The sequence below is a fragment of the Triplophysa dalaica genome, chromosome 16, assembly GCF_015846415.1.
Source record: "Triplophysa dalaica isolate WHDGS20190420 chromosome 16, ASM1584641v1, whole genome shotgun sequence".
NCBI lineage: Eukaryota > Metazoa > Chordata > Actinopteri > Cypriniformes > Nemacheilidae > Triplophysa > Triplophysa dalaica.
In genome coordinates, this window is record NC_079557.1 from 21,306,249 (window position 1) to 21,318,872 (window position 12,624).

A 12,624-nucleotide genomic window follows, 5' to 3' on the forward strand; every position below is an offset into this window, starting at 1 on the left:
TTCCTCGCCAACTTTGCCTGGCCGGGGCGGCTGCTTTATTTATTTATTTTCAAGTTTCATTAACTTTACATATAGGAATTTAAAATCTGTTTAATATTTGAACTGTGTTTTTCTCTTCCTTATATTAAATGTGTGCTTTAAAGAGTACCTAGCATATGGTATTTTAGGTCCTACTTTGGTTTATGGAGTGTCCAACAACAAGTTTATGTTAATACAATGTGTTTAAACACTATAATGTCGTAATAATAGGCAGTTATTCGCACCTTACTTCTTGACTGACTCTCAAATTATTCGTTCCGCGATTCATCCGTCTAGGCCCCTCCTATCCGCTAACCTTGTGTCATGTGATTGGTTAGATGGTGTAGTCTGTTGTGATTGGTCAAACGCATGCATCATTTGTCGCAAATTGAACCCCACTACCATCATTACAGGATTACGATTAACATGTGGTTGGATGTCATGTATATTATTTTACGGCGATTTTACCATACCAATTTGAGCCCGAGTCTGACGAGGAAGCATCAGAAGACGCTAATCCACAACAAACTCCACCACGACTGGAGCAGGATGTTAGTCAGTGTCAAGTGACAACTCTTGTCATAAAAACTCCCAGTGTGACAACGTGCATGTTGTTCACGTCTCGTTTGTGTGATTCAGAGTCGACTCCCATTTTTACAAGCAAATAACTTTGTTATTTATTCACCTTCGGACTCACAACTTGGCAGACAGTTTACTTTCAAACACGGCAACATAACTTACTGCATGAATTGTCATTTTCATGATCTCATGCTACCTACTCTTTAAATGTTTTGCTTATAGTTTATGTTATATATATATATTTTATGTACAGATCCTATGTAACAACAGAAATTGTAAAAAGCACTATATAATAAAGTTGACTTGACTTGTTTTGAGTCTGGATCCTGGATAACCAACAGACCATCATTATCATCCTTCATGTATGTCCCGTTTCAGAGAGAAACAAATCAGTCCATTTTACGGTCTCATTTATCCCTGGTCCTTTATAGCGTGTTGGGTCAATAATGCCATTGCTTTAACAATCTCTCCAGAAACTAGCATTAATGTTTGAACTAATGCTGGACTCAGCAATACACTGACTGACAAGTCATCACGATGAATGAAGGAAACAGAAGCAGCTGTCATGTGGTCAGTCCGCCGGGCGTGTGATGTAAACACTAAAGGACTGAAAGAAACACTACAAGCATTATTTCACACACAGTCTTTCAAACATTAGCATGCTTTGTTAATGTGATTCCTCATGTGTTCTAAACAGCCAAGGTGAGTATTGTATACTGTGACACGCTGTCCTACTAAATCATCCAATGATAATAACCTTTATATTAAAATATCATACATGTGACAATTGGTTGAATGGTGTATGGATGAGTAAAAGATAAAATCCTTTTTATCATTACTTTTTCTTTTTGTAACATTAACCAAATGGACTATAGTGTTTTGGTGAATGGTACATCGGTACATTTTGTGACTGGAAAAATACAAAAGACACTCTGATGTAAGCAGACACCCACCCATGTACTGACAGTCAGATTTTGTGGTTTGGTTTTTAACAGTTCATGCCCAAAGAGAACAGATGATTCTACAGCGGAAATTCCCCACTGTGACATCACTTCCTCATTTTACATCTCGCTCCAATAATCGATACAAAACCTTAAAACGTCAGTCCTACTGTATGTAATCGTTCTCACGAATAATAAATACTGTAACCGAGATTAAACTAGAGTATTTATGATTTTCCTGGCATTGTTTTGAGTTTGTGCGGACGGTGGCAGTGAAGTGTTCTAAAAGTGGATTGTTTACTGTTGTGACACATTCAGTTTTACTTCCTACTTTGTGATGTCTTGCATGTCAATGAAGGGGTTTATATGTGAACTTTCCCTTCGGTGAACACTGCAGAGGGCTAAAGTCACTTACTACACGCTTTACTTGTTCTATCGTTTGGATTTGAGGCAAAGTAGATTAAGAACTGAAGTGATAATCTGATTTTAAAGAGTCATGGATGAAAGTTCACTATCAGAAGAGGAGTCTTCAAGAAACGAATGTTCTTTAACCGGGGAGTTGAGAGAACGCAAGGCAACAGAGTTTTCAGAGTAAGTCTTATTCGGTAGTATTATACCTGACATGTGCTGTTAAATGCTATTATAACACGTTTTAATATAAGTATATGATCAAAACAATATTCTCCAAAACAACTTGCATCTGATGTGTGGCATCATACAGTTCGGTATGGGTACATAAATGATTTATTTATGTATTTTATTGCTTTTCTGCTGAAAATTCTTATATGTTTAAACAGAGTAAAATTTAAATATTGTGAAAAATACCATTCGATCTTCTATTACATGTTCTCAAATTACAAACAATGACCCAAAAATGATTGACAGAATATTTATGTAAAATAGAAAGGAAGAAATAGTGGAAGAAAGAATGTGTGTCAGTGTCAGTGTCCATGACTGATATTTTCATCCGACGTAACGTTCTTTAAACACACACAAAGATATTTATATTAAGTGTGATTTTACATGAAGAAAAACATCTACTGGCACCTTTTAAATGGCTTTCAAGTTAACAAGTTACTTTAGATTTTTCTAGTTAAAAACTTCATAATCTCTTGTCACACTATTTACACAACGTTTTCCCTTTTTATAGTACCAATACATGAATAACATGTTACTATTATACATGTTAATATTCTAGTAAAATATAATTAATTAATGTCTTATTATGTATTATTCATAAGAACTTGATTAGGCATCATGGATTCGCGTGATTTTAGCGAAATATGTTATGAGATTTATAGTTTAACCTCACATTAACCTATGTACCGAACTCTTTAAGGTATGGTTGCATAAACTGCTTCTAAACAGTAGTCTTATACATTCATTGCACGTCCTATTAAATGGCTTTTGATTGGTTAATAGTGATGGGTGATGAAAATCATACCAGACGAAAGGAACACACACTTTATTAAAACACATCATTTAAATATACACGCGTGTGATGTGTTCAGAGGAAACATCTTCTACATGATAAGGATCAATAGGAACCGAAAGTCACCTCAAATCTCCCAAGCTGCTTCATAGCTGTATCAGGATGTTCATTTGAGTGTTCAATTCACTTATAATAATAATTGTAATTTTGAATAAAGCGGGACAAAATAATGTAAAAATGCCAGCAGGTGTTTAAAGGTGATAATTACAATAATAGTTATAATTAAAATGTAAGAAGCTATTTTGAAATATTTCAAATGTGTGTGCTTTTTGAACTTGATGAAAAAGCCAATTTTTTTATATCCTATCATCAGGCTAATTTGAAAACAACAACAGCCATATAGAGTTTGTTAATCGACATCACGCCACGATGAATGTCATGCCATCTTGGGAGGATTGCTGCTAGTGCGTTCAATGCGGTGTTTTGATTTTCTTGTTTGATTAGGAAGTATAACTACGGTAGGTCAGTCTTGCTGTGTTAAAAAACTGTATTAAAAAGTATTACGCAGATTTGTTCAGGAAAATAATTTCGCCATATATCAAACAAACCAAGTTACGGTACATATCAAGACAATTTTAGCAGGGCATTTCCCTGAAAATGTCAACCTTACCAAGTTTTTACCAGCGTTTTTTATTATGGTGACAGCGCAGATTTTAACATTTGGTGGTTTAAATACTCATGTGAGATCTCTCTTCAAATCTGTAAAGCATTTGTTTTATTTTTAGTGCATGATATTTCATATTTAGGTAAGAGCCATTTTCAGGATTGTCACATCCATAACGCTTCATATTCCTCATAAATGGACACATGAAAATAAATAACTATTTGATGTTCTATAAAGAGGCATCTCTTCTCCATTCATTGGGTATATTGCGTCAGGAATTGTGCATTTAATTCACAGAAATCCTACAAAATTTGTCGTCTCTCACAAGCCGCTTCCTTTTTTTGTCACATCCATAACGCATGTTTATTTCCCTTTTTTAAAATAGAAAAAAATTCTTAAAAATGTTTACACTCTATCAACAAGGGTTTAGTTAAAACAAACAGATGTCACGTCCATGATGTTGGATTTGCCCAGCATTGGAGTATGATCCTCCCAAGATGGCGTCACCTCTGCAACATGCAATATAGGGCGTGATGTCAGGTTCACATTCTCTATGGAAAGTCCCCAATATAAGAGAAAACCAAACTCTGTGTGTGTGTGTGCGTCTGTCTGTTTGTTCCTTATTTTGTTATACTATATAAGTGAGGGCTGCAATACTATCATAACAACCCCCTTGTGAGCACAGTGTATTGGTCCTTACTAAATAAAAGGATTGAAATCATGTTTTTCTTTAAAGCTTATATCCTATCATGAGTCTAATGTAAAAATCAACGGAAGTCAAATAAATAGTGTACATTGTGTGTGTTGTAGGCCGGGGGAGAGCACAGCACAGGTGGAGCAGTCGCTGGTCAGTGGAGAGGAGCACTTGACTCTCATCACAGAAAGCATGTCCATCACCTCCTCTGATGAAGAGAAGCTTCAACTCCTCAACAAAAACACTGAACTCAGACGACTCAACAAAGAGGTACAAAAACATGCCCTGAGCTTATCATAAATAAAATACAGATAACAAACGCACGACAACAGCTGTTCAAAATCTAAACAGGAAACACTTGCGTGGGATGTGTGTGTAAAAATGTCTTCATAAAAAGTCAATGAAAAGTTCCCAGCGTGATATAAAAGCAGACATGTGTGTTTTAGCTGATGAAGCTGAATGAGGAGTGGGATCACATCTATCACAGCACAAGCGTGGGTCTCCAGCAGCGTGTTTTAGCTCTTGAGGAGGAGAGTTCAGCTCTGAAGAAGATCAACAGCAGACTGCTCCTCAAAGTGGAACACGAGCAGGTACTTTAGTTATTATATCACACCTACTGTATGGTTCAATTCACGTCGAACAGCGCTTATGGCATCATGAAGCACACACAATCATTTCAATTCATCTCTAAAGTTCTTCTTCTCGGTTCAAAACCACAGAACAGTATCAAATGTCAAATAGACAGAGAATCCCAGCAACAGATAATATAAATGTTAAATATCAGCAAAGCAGACAAAAAACATCACCAACCCCTCTGTGAACTGTTCATAAAGCTGCGTGTGAAAGTCATAGATATCTGAGTCACGTCAAAACTAGAAAAGTGAAGAGGAAGACTTCAGGCCATAGTATCATGATGGAGTTCTTACATCAGATGATCAAGAGACAGAAATATGAGCTTCATCTACAGGTGGCCTCTACTGCCAAACTCAAATACGACTGGATAGAAAAAATCCAATGAGCGCCACAGATTCTCCACTCGACACATCAGAAGTCATCAGATCGAAAGATGATTGTTTGGTGCCATTGTTGATTAAATCTAGTTTTGTGTGCCGATAAACCTTTGTGAATTAAAAGAAGTCAAAGTCATGAGGGATAGCAAGGTTCTTTCATGATGTTGGTCTTTCAAACTTTTGAATATGTTTGATATATATGCTTACTCCTGGAAGGTTGTGATGTGATAATGATGTTGTAGGCCTACACTGTCTCAACACCTGAGCAGGACATGACGTGTGTTGTTTGTGTAGAATAAGAGGGAGTATTATGAGCACACATTGATGCAAGAGCTGAAGAAGAATCAGCATCTTCAGGAGTACATCAGACTGCTGGAGACTCGCATGCACCAGACAGAAACCTCCGATCTTCATCTACTCCACCAGACCACTAAACCTCCTTTAGAGGTACGATCCACTTCGTCTGCGGGTGTAAAGTCTGTCCGCAGACTGTCTGGGATTGGAGTGGAGAGCGAGATGGATGCTGTGAGAGAGGTCCAGGATCTTAAAGAGCAGCTGGAGGCGCTGCGGTGTCAGGTGAATTTTCAGAGACGACAGAGAATGTGTGCACATGAGCATATTTCAGTTAACTGACCTTTGTGAATACACTGAGTAAACAGCACTCCCAAGTGGATGTTGAAGGTACCAAAGTTTTATATTCAATTGTTAACATTTTAAAAAGTTTGATTCAAGCTAAAAAAAACAGCCAACTAACACATTAAACATGATTACATTATAAAAAACATGATTTTTAAAAATTATTATTATTATCTCATTCTGGTACCAAACTCTTCATATATATAGATATATAGGTAGTGTTTAAGATGAACTTGAATGGAGGGATAAATCTCATATTTATATTTTACTCCAAATGCAAAAGAAAAATGTTTTAAAGGACCAATTAATCTGCCAATTAAAAAAATTAAGTGTATTAAAATGTACTTTCAAATTGAAATAAAATGTCTTCTTAAATCAATTTATCTGTATTCTACAATTGTGTCTATGCCATCACAGACTAAGATTTATGAGGCAGATTATAAAACCGAGCATAAGGACCATGAGCGGATGCTGCAGGAGAATAAGAGACTGCGGCGGAGAGAAAGTGAGATGCGACAGCAGATGGGTCTTCTGCAGGAGCAGGTGAGAATTAAAGCCTCCTTCCTGTATGACGAACTCATATCACTGGGGGCAGACGTTACTAGATAATCACTCTCTTGCCCTTCATTACCTCCAGGTGCTCTTGAGACATCTCTGAATTTTTGTAGGGTTATTTTTAGGATGTTAAAATCCTTTCCTTGTCCGCTAAGAGTAAATCATTGGCATTGTGAGTTTGAATGTGTGGCAAAGGTTAGCTATTCCACTTCTGACCTCATTAAACATCATTTTATTTAGAAAATAACAATCAACGGTTTATTTCTGATATTTCATATTGTGCCACTTACACCTATTCACACTTCATTTTATATTATATTATCCGGTGGAAGGTATGCAAAATGGTTAAACAAAGCAGTATAATAAACAGTCAAAAATAGAATATGAATGGAAAATGTCTAGTTCAGTCGTTGGGTTGTGGGTTGAAGTCCAGCAGACACAAATTGATCGAAAGTGTGCCAAATGCATAAAAGATTTTTATTTTCCAATGAATTTTCTATTCAAGCCATATTAATGTCAGTGCACGTAACTACCTGTTGAGATATTTCCATTGTGTAATTGTTGTCTGGTTATCTGGTATACAAAAGGCTGATTCACAAAAGGGAATGCTCTTCTATAAACTAAGTGAAACTAATTGTGAAGAATTAAATAATGACAAACGACATTCTTTTAAACCCCGCTTTTCTTTTGAAGGAAGTAACTGCATAAATATAATTACTGCATCATTGCATTATTAAAATGCTGTGTAAAAAAAGTCATTGCGCCACTTCCGGTTATGACTGAAGACAAGTTATAATAAAGGACAGAATAATAAACCATTAACCACAAGTTTCAATTAAGACAGTGATTCATTCATATTTTAACAGGTGGGCTGTTACAGAAGCAAGTTAAACTTAAAATTGCTGTTGTTTTATGTACAGTTGTAATATTTGTGTTACTGTACAACAGAAAGGGCTCGTAATCAATCATATACAGATGGGTTAAGATGCTGTGGTGTAAATGTTCTGCAGCAGTACCAGAAGAATACCACAAGTCATTTTTGGCCATATGATCCTACAAAATAAATCTGCTTTCTTCAGTGATGCCATAAGAACCATTTACTTTCTTACTTTTTTGATCTAAAGAACCTTTTCCACTATAAAGAATTTTCTGTAAAAACAGATTTCTTTGTATTTGCTCTATGAAACCATACCATAGTTGACCATGGCAAACATTTTAAAAACTAAATCGATTTATACGCCCATTGGTTTAGTCTGCATTTACATCCAAACATTAAAAAAGAACTTTGAGAACAATTCTAATATAGGATTTACTTAACATCAAACAAAATGGAAAATCTCTCTGTTTCTTTCAGCTGAAGGTGTATGAGGATGACTTTCAGAAGGAGCGTTCAGACAAGCGGATTCTCCAGAGACTGCTGATGAATAAATCACCTGCCGTGAAAGATCCGGTCCTGGTGCATCGCTGTAATAATGATCAGGACACGTCCAGAGCAGACAGAAGAAAACACAAAGAAGAGAGACGGGCCGGATACGTCTGTCCTAAACACTGTGAACATCACGGACAACTGGACTTCCCCTGAACAAAACCCCATTTCCCTGTATCAATAATACAGCAAAAACACTTCCTTATTAAGTAATATATTTATTTTATATAGGTTTGTTGTTTTGTTTAGATGTATTCTTTTCAGAGGATATTTGTTTTTGTAATATTCTGTGATAGGTTTCCATTAATACATAAATAAATGGAAACTGTGCACTTTTATAAAGTCCCAAGTAAGTCAACTGAAATCAGCTCGCATTAGTCATACACATTTCTACATTAATCAACTTCATTTATAAGCTACACAAAAGGTTACACTATTGTTTTGGTCAGATTAAAATAATTTAAATTGATGTTACTTAAAAATGTAAGGCAGCTTTTGAGTTTGTGAGTTTTTAACAGTGCTGACAAAATGAAACTCCAACAATTCATATCAATGAATGAATGAGTAACCAATGAACGAATATAAGCTATTCAATTTCTGCTGTTTACTTATGTTAAATAAATCTCTTCTCAATGCAAACCACATCTGGCTCAATGTCTGAACGTCTGTAAATGACCAACTGTTTATTAATCTAAAGCAGATAATCACATCGGCTGATGTAGTTACCTATAAAAATTTGTGCTGTCAACGTTAAGGCATTATTCTTTCAGATTAACGCATTAAAAATATTTAATGCCATTTACACAACATCTGTTTTTTCTGTCATCATTGTCCAGCTTTACATTATATAATCATGCTCTTATTCATGTAAAGGCCTTTTAACTATTTAGGTGCAATGGTTGTATTGACACGTCAGTATAGATTGACAGCTTGTGGCTGTTTAACACGCGGCTCAACACAACGCCACAGTGGTCCAGTGTGGTGAACACATGACTTAAAGAATCTGTCAGACAGCACAGCATCACTATTAACTTCTCTTTCCTACTTGAATGAACAAAAACACACAATATTCTGACAGAAAGCACATTTTGTCTAGTATTTTTCAAGCACAGTCTTCAACGTGTTAAATAAAGTCTTTAATGAATGCAAAGAGTAGTGAAAATATGAAGCGCATTAGACCTGTTCAGAGCTCTTAAAGGGGCCGCGCTCTTAAACTGCTGCTGGGACTCCTGTCACATATGTTCATCAAAGAACAAAAGAAATTGAGGCTTTAATGAGGATTCTTCTTTATTTCATGTATTTAGCAGTAAAGACTGTTAAGTGTTTGACAACTTCTTTTTATTTTCTGTATAGTTCCTACATGTTAGACAGGCACACTTATTATAATGGCTTTAAATTGTAGAAAAAAATAACATATTTAATAAAGACACCAGTTGCAAAGCCAACAATATTAGAATGTTGATTTTCATTGATAAATTGATGCTGTTAAAGAAATGTTTTTTTCTACATTATTTTGGAGATAAAATGTGAAATCGTTAGCAGGTATAAGTAAATTGAAAACATTAATGCTGTTTTGGATTAGTATGTTTTCGAATCGATTGACGGCACTAAAATAAACATGTTTAACAAAAAAAGTGTATGTTTAATTTCACTATACGTGTAATCGCAGTTAATCACATGAAAAGGATGCGGTTAATCGCCATTCAAAATCTTTATCTATTGACAGCCCTAATAACAATGTTTTTTTATTACTAAGAGGAAAGACATGAAGAAGTTCTCTCTGCTTTGACTTTAAGGAAAGACTTTGAGATCGAAACTTTTCATTCAGAATGATTGACTGGGTTTTTCCATGGTACACTTTTATTGCTTTTTATAATAGTATAAAATACAGGTGTGCCCGGTCATGGGCAGTTAGCATTATCTGCTGATGTGATGTCAAATATTTACATTGCTTTCATTGTTTTTCTGTCATTCGCATACCGATGCACACAACACAAAGAAACCTTACTCACAATATAGGAAATAAAAATACACATAATTTCCAGGAAAATCAAATAGATATGTCTTGATGTTCAGTCAGAGGAGGAGCCAAATCCTAAAAGTAATATAAATAAACAGAGTTTCACAGCATACAGAACGATTTGTCTGAAAGCGAGAGCTGAGCAGAAGTGAACAGGTGTGATGGATGGATGGTTAGATTTGATATGATTCTGATCTTCTGTGTTGTCTTTATTTGAAGCTTCTTTTTATCTTTTTTTCTACAGCTTTGAACACAAATCACTCTTGACTCAGTCCAGAGATCTTTATAAACTCAGGTAAGCTGTGTGACTGAATAAACTCATGTGTTTGTGCATGGCAGCCCCTCAGTATCGGTGCCCTCAGTCCATTTACCTCATTTGGATGTTTATCCAGTTAAATTGCTCATGAAGAACGCTTCTATAAAACTCTGTGTTCCTGCAAAAACACCTTAAAATACATTTCTCCTGAATATGCTGAGAGGAAAGGTCAACAAATGAAATGTTATATTCAGAGAGAGAACATGAACGTCAGGAACGGCAGTTTATAAAGACCATTTCTCTCTTCAGCAGCAGAAAGAGCAGTGCACCTGTCGACATGAGCGCAGCAGAAGTTCTGGCCCTGTACGAGCAGCAGGGATATCTGTCGGCTCTTCCCATCCTGAGTCCAGAAGAGCTTCAGAGCGCCCGAGACGCTTTCGCTGAGCTGGAGAGAAAACACGGTGAGTGCAGCATTCGTTTACACGATTATTAGAGCTGAGCATAGGCGGAAAACTCCAACTGCATTCAACTCTTTAACAGGTGAAGACTACACGGCGTACAGTCTTCATAACATTCATATGGAGTATGAGTGGGTGAGGGGTCTCGCAAAGCACCCTCGGCTTCTCCAGGTGGTCACGGCGGTCCTGGGGCCCGATGTCATCCTGCTCGACTCCAGATTCATCTGTAAATATCCAGTGTGTAACAAGCAACAGAACAATGATGTCATCGCTTGCAACCAATCAGGGAACCGCTGTGAAGAGAAGAAGGAAGGAAATGCGAACGAGGAGAAAGAAAGCCTGCCCTTCGTGGCCTGGCATCAGGACATGAAGTTAGAACAATGTTACATAGTGACCTCACGTGGGGATGTTGTGCTTTTCTCTCGGCTCAGTTAGCTGAACGTGTGAATGTTGGTTTGTAGGTACTGGGGTTTTGATGGAGGTCCAGTTTTGTCAGTCTGGCTGGCCCTGGATGATTCACTCAAGGAAAATGGAGCCCTGCAGGTTATCCCAGGTGCTTTACATCATATTCACAAATGAAAACTTGGGTTAAAAGAAAAAATGAGTTCTTGTTTATCCATGGTTATTGAAAATGATCAGATCATATAATCGACTCAACAGATATACTGTATAGACAATATCCTCAATGTATAAATGCGCTAGAATATTGTTAGTTGATGTTTTCTATTCCAGTTAACGTTAAAATCAACCGCCGAGATTCGAGCAGATAGATTTATTATTACCCAACTGTTTAAAATTGTATTTTCAAATAGTTGACTGTTAAACACATATGTCAGATCTCGTGGACACAGTCTGTGCTTTAATTTTGGGTAGGTTTGAGCCGTGTCTGATGTCTGAATTTCTGTGTTTATCCAACAGAAAGTCACCACTCTGGTCTTCTGCCTCATCATCAGTCCAAACGATCCGGGAACATGTTGAGTGTCAATCAAGAAATCCCAGAAGAGCTGGTGGAGTCTGAGAAAGCCATCTTGTGTCCCTTGTTAGCCGGTCAGATGTCGGTGAGTATATGTTTCATAACTGCAAACGTAAATTATACCTGCTGTACGCAATGTCCAAACACTCATCGTTTTGAGGGTTGTTTTTGTTTAGATCCACGATGGACTTCTGGTTCATGCCAGTGATCCTAACACGTCCAGTAGGAGGCGCTGTGGATATGTCCTCCGGTACGTCCCCACATGCACTTATCCAATCCAGGTAAACATGTCTCCCATTAAAAAAATGAGACGAGAACATTCCACACACAGGACAGGATATTTATCTGTAAACATTACTGAGAATAAAAACTTGTATAAATGTGTGTGTTTCTCTGACAGGACCCTGAACGGCCCAGAACTTTCCCTGCTACAGTTCTGGTCAGTGGTGTTGACAAATACAACCACTTCTCCAAACAAAACTGAGATCAACTCTCTGTGAACATATACAATGTATTAAAACCTGGCAGTCTGTGTCATTTTACTGTTTTTCATTCGTGTTTATTCTTTTAAAATATTTTGAATAATGCATTATTTTGCTTGACTATCAATAGGGAGTTTCTAGTGGTATTTATTGTGTGTTTATGGAATTTTTTTAGGAAATCAGAAGGGTTTAATGATTTGATTTTAAATGGAAGTGACTATGTTCGTAACCTGTACTTAATAAAGTCCTCATCACTCATCACAGCAATTTAGTAATTCATTTGCAACCCATTGAGCACATTAATGTAAAAACATTCATACAGTTTTATACATGTGATGTAGATTTTAAAATGTAATATTTATGATAAAAATCAGGTAGATTAAGGACTTTAACACAAAATAAAAATAGTCAAGTTGAAGACTATTAATTTGACTATTGGAACATTACAGAGTTTTATGTGTCCAGATTGATATTCCTCAC

General features: G+C 36.5%; 2 protein-coding genes across 2 annotated transcripts; both read left to right on the top strand.

The window, feature by feature from the left end:
- Positions 1-1,546: 1,546 nt before the first annotated feature.
- Positions 1,547-8,597, top strand: si:ch211-153b23.7 (TNFAIP3-interacting protein 3). The gene is made up of 6 exons (XM_056770306.1): positions 1,547-2,129; positions 4,445-4,598; positions 4,775-4,918; positions 5,633-5,914; positions 6,392-6,517; positions 7,884-8,597. Exons 1-6 carry the CDS (start codon positions 2,035-2,037, stop codon positions 8,109-8,111), a joined length of 1,029 nt encoding a protein of 342 aa, XP_056626284.1. The 5' UTR covers positions 1,547-2,034; the 3' UTR covers positions 8,112-8,597.
- A 1,526-nt stretch (positions 8,598-10,123) lies between these two features.
- On the top strand, positions 10,124-12,407 carry zgc:174917 (uncharacterized protein LOC565650 homolog). The gene is made up of 8 exons (XM_056770244.1): positions 10,124-10,131; positions 10,220-10,270; positions 10,541-10,692; positions 10,772-11,060; positions 11,151-11,242; positions 11,608-11,747; positions 11,839-11,943; positions 12,063-12,407. The coding sequence occupies exons 3-8, from the start codon at positions 10,569-10,571 to the stop codon at positions 12,144-12,146; spliced, it is 834 nt and encodes a 277-aa protein (XP_056626222.1). The 5' UTR covers positions 10,124-10,131; positions 10,220-10,270; positions 10,541-10,568; the 3' UTR covers positions 12,147-12,407.
- The last annotated feature ends 217 nt before the right edge of the window (positions 12,408-12,624 follow it).

What these genes read in the sequence shown, in the direction of transcription:
- si:ch211-153b23.7 (XM_056770306.1), top strand. Translation starts at nt 2,035, where the DNA reads ATGGATGAAAGTTCACTATCAGAAGAGGAGTCTTCAAGAAACGAATGT. An exon ending in AAGGCAACAGAGTTTTCAGA is followed by an intron (nt 2,130 to 4,444) that starts GTAAGTCTTATT and finishes TGTGTGTTGTAG; the next exon opens with GCCGGGGGAGAGCACAGCAC. An exon ending in TGGGTCTTCTGCAGGAGCAG is followed by an intron (nt 6,518 to 7,883) that starts GTGAGAATTAAA and finishes TGTTTCTTTCAG; the next exon opens with CTGAAGGTGTATGAGGATGA.
- zgc:174917 (XM_056770244.1), top strand. Translation starts at nt 10,569, where the DNA reads ATGAGCGCAGCAGAAGTTCTGGCCCTGTACGAGCAGCAGGGATATCTG. An exon ending in GCCTGGCATCAGGACATGAA is followed by an intron (nt 11,061 to 11,150) that starts GTTAGAACAATG and finishes GTTGGTTTGTAG; the next exon opens with GTACTGGGGTTTTGATGGAG. An exon ending in TGTTAGCCGGTCAGATGTCG is followed by an intron (nt 11,748 to 11,838) that starts GTGAGTATATGT and finishes GTTTTTGTTTAG; the next exon opens with ATCCACGATGGACTTCTGGT.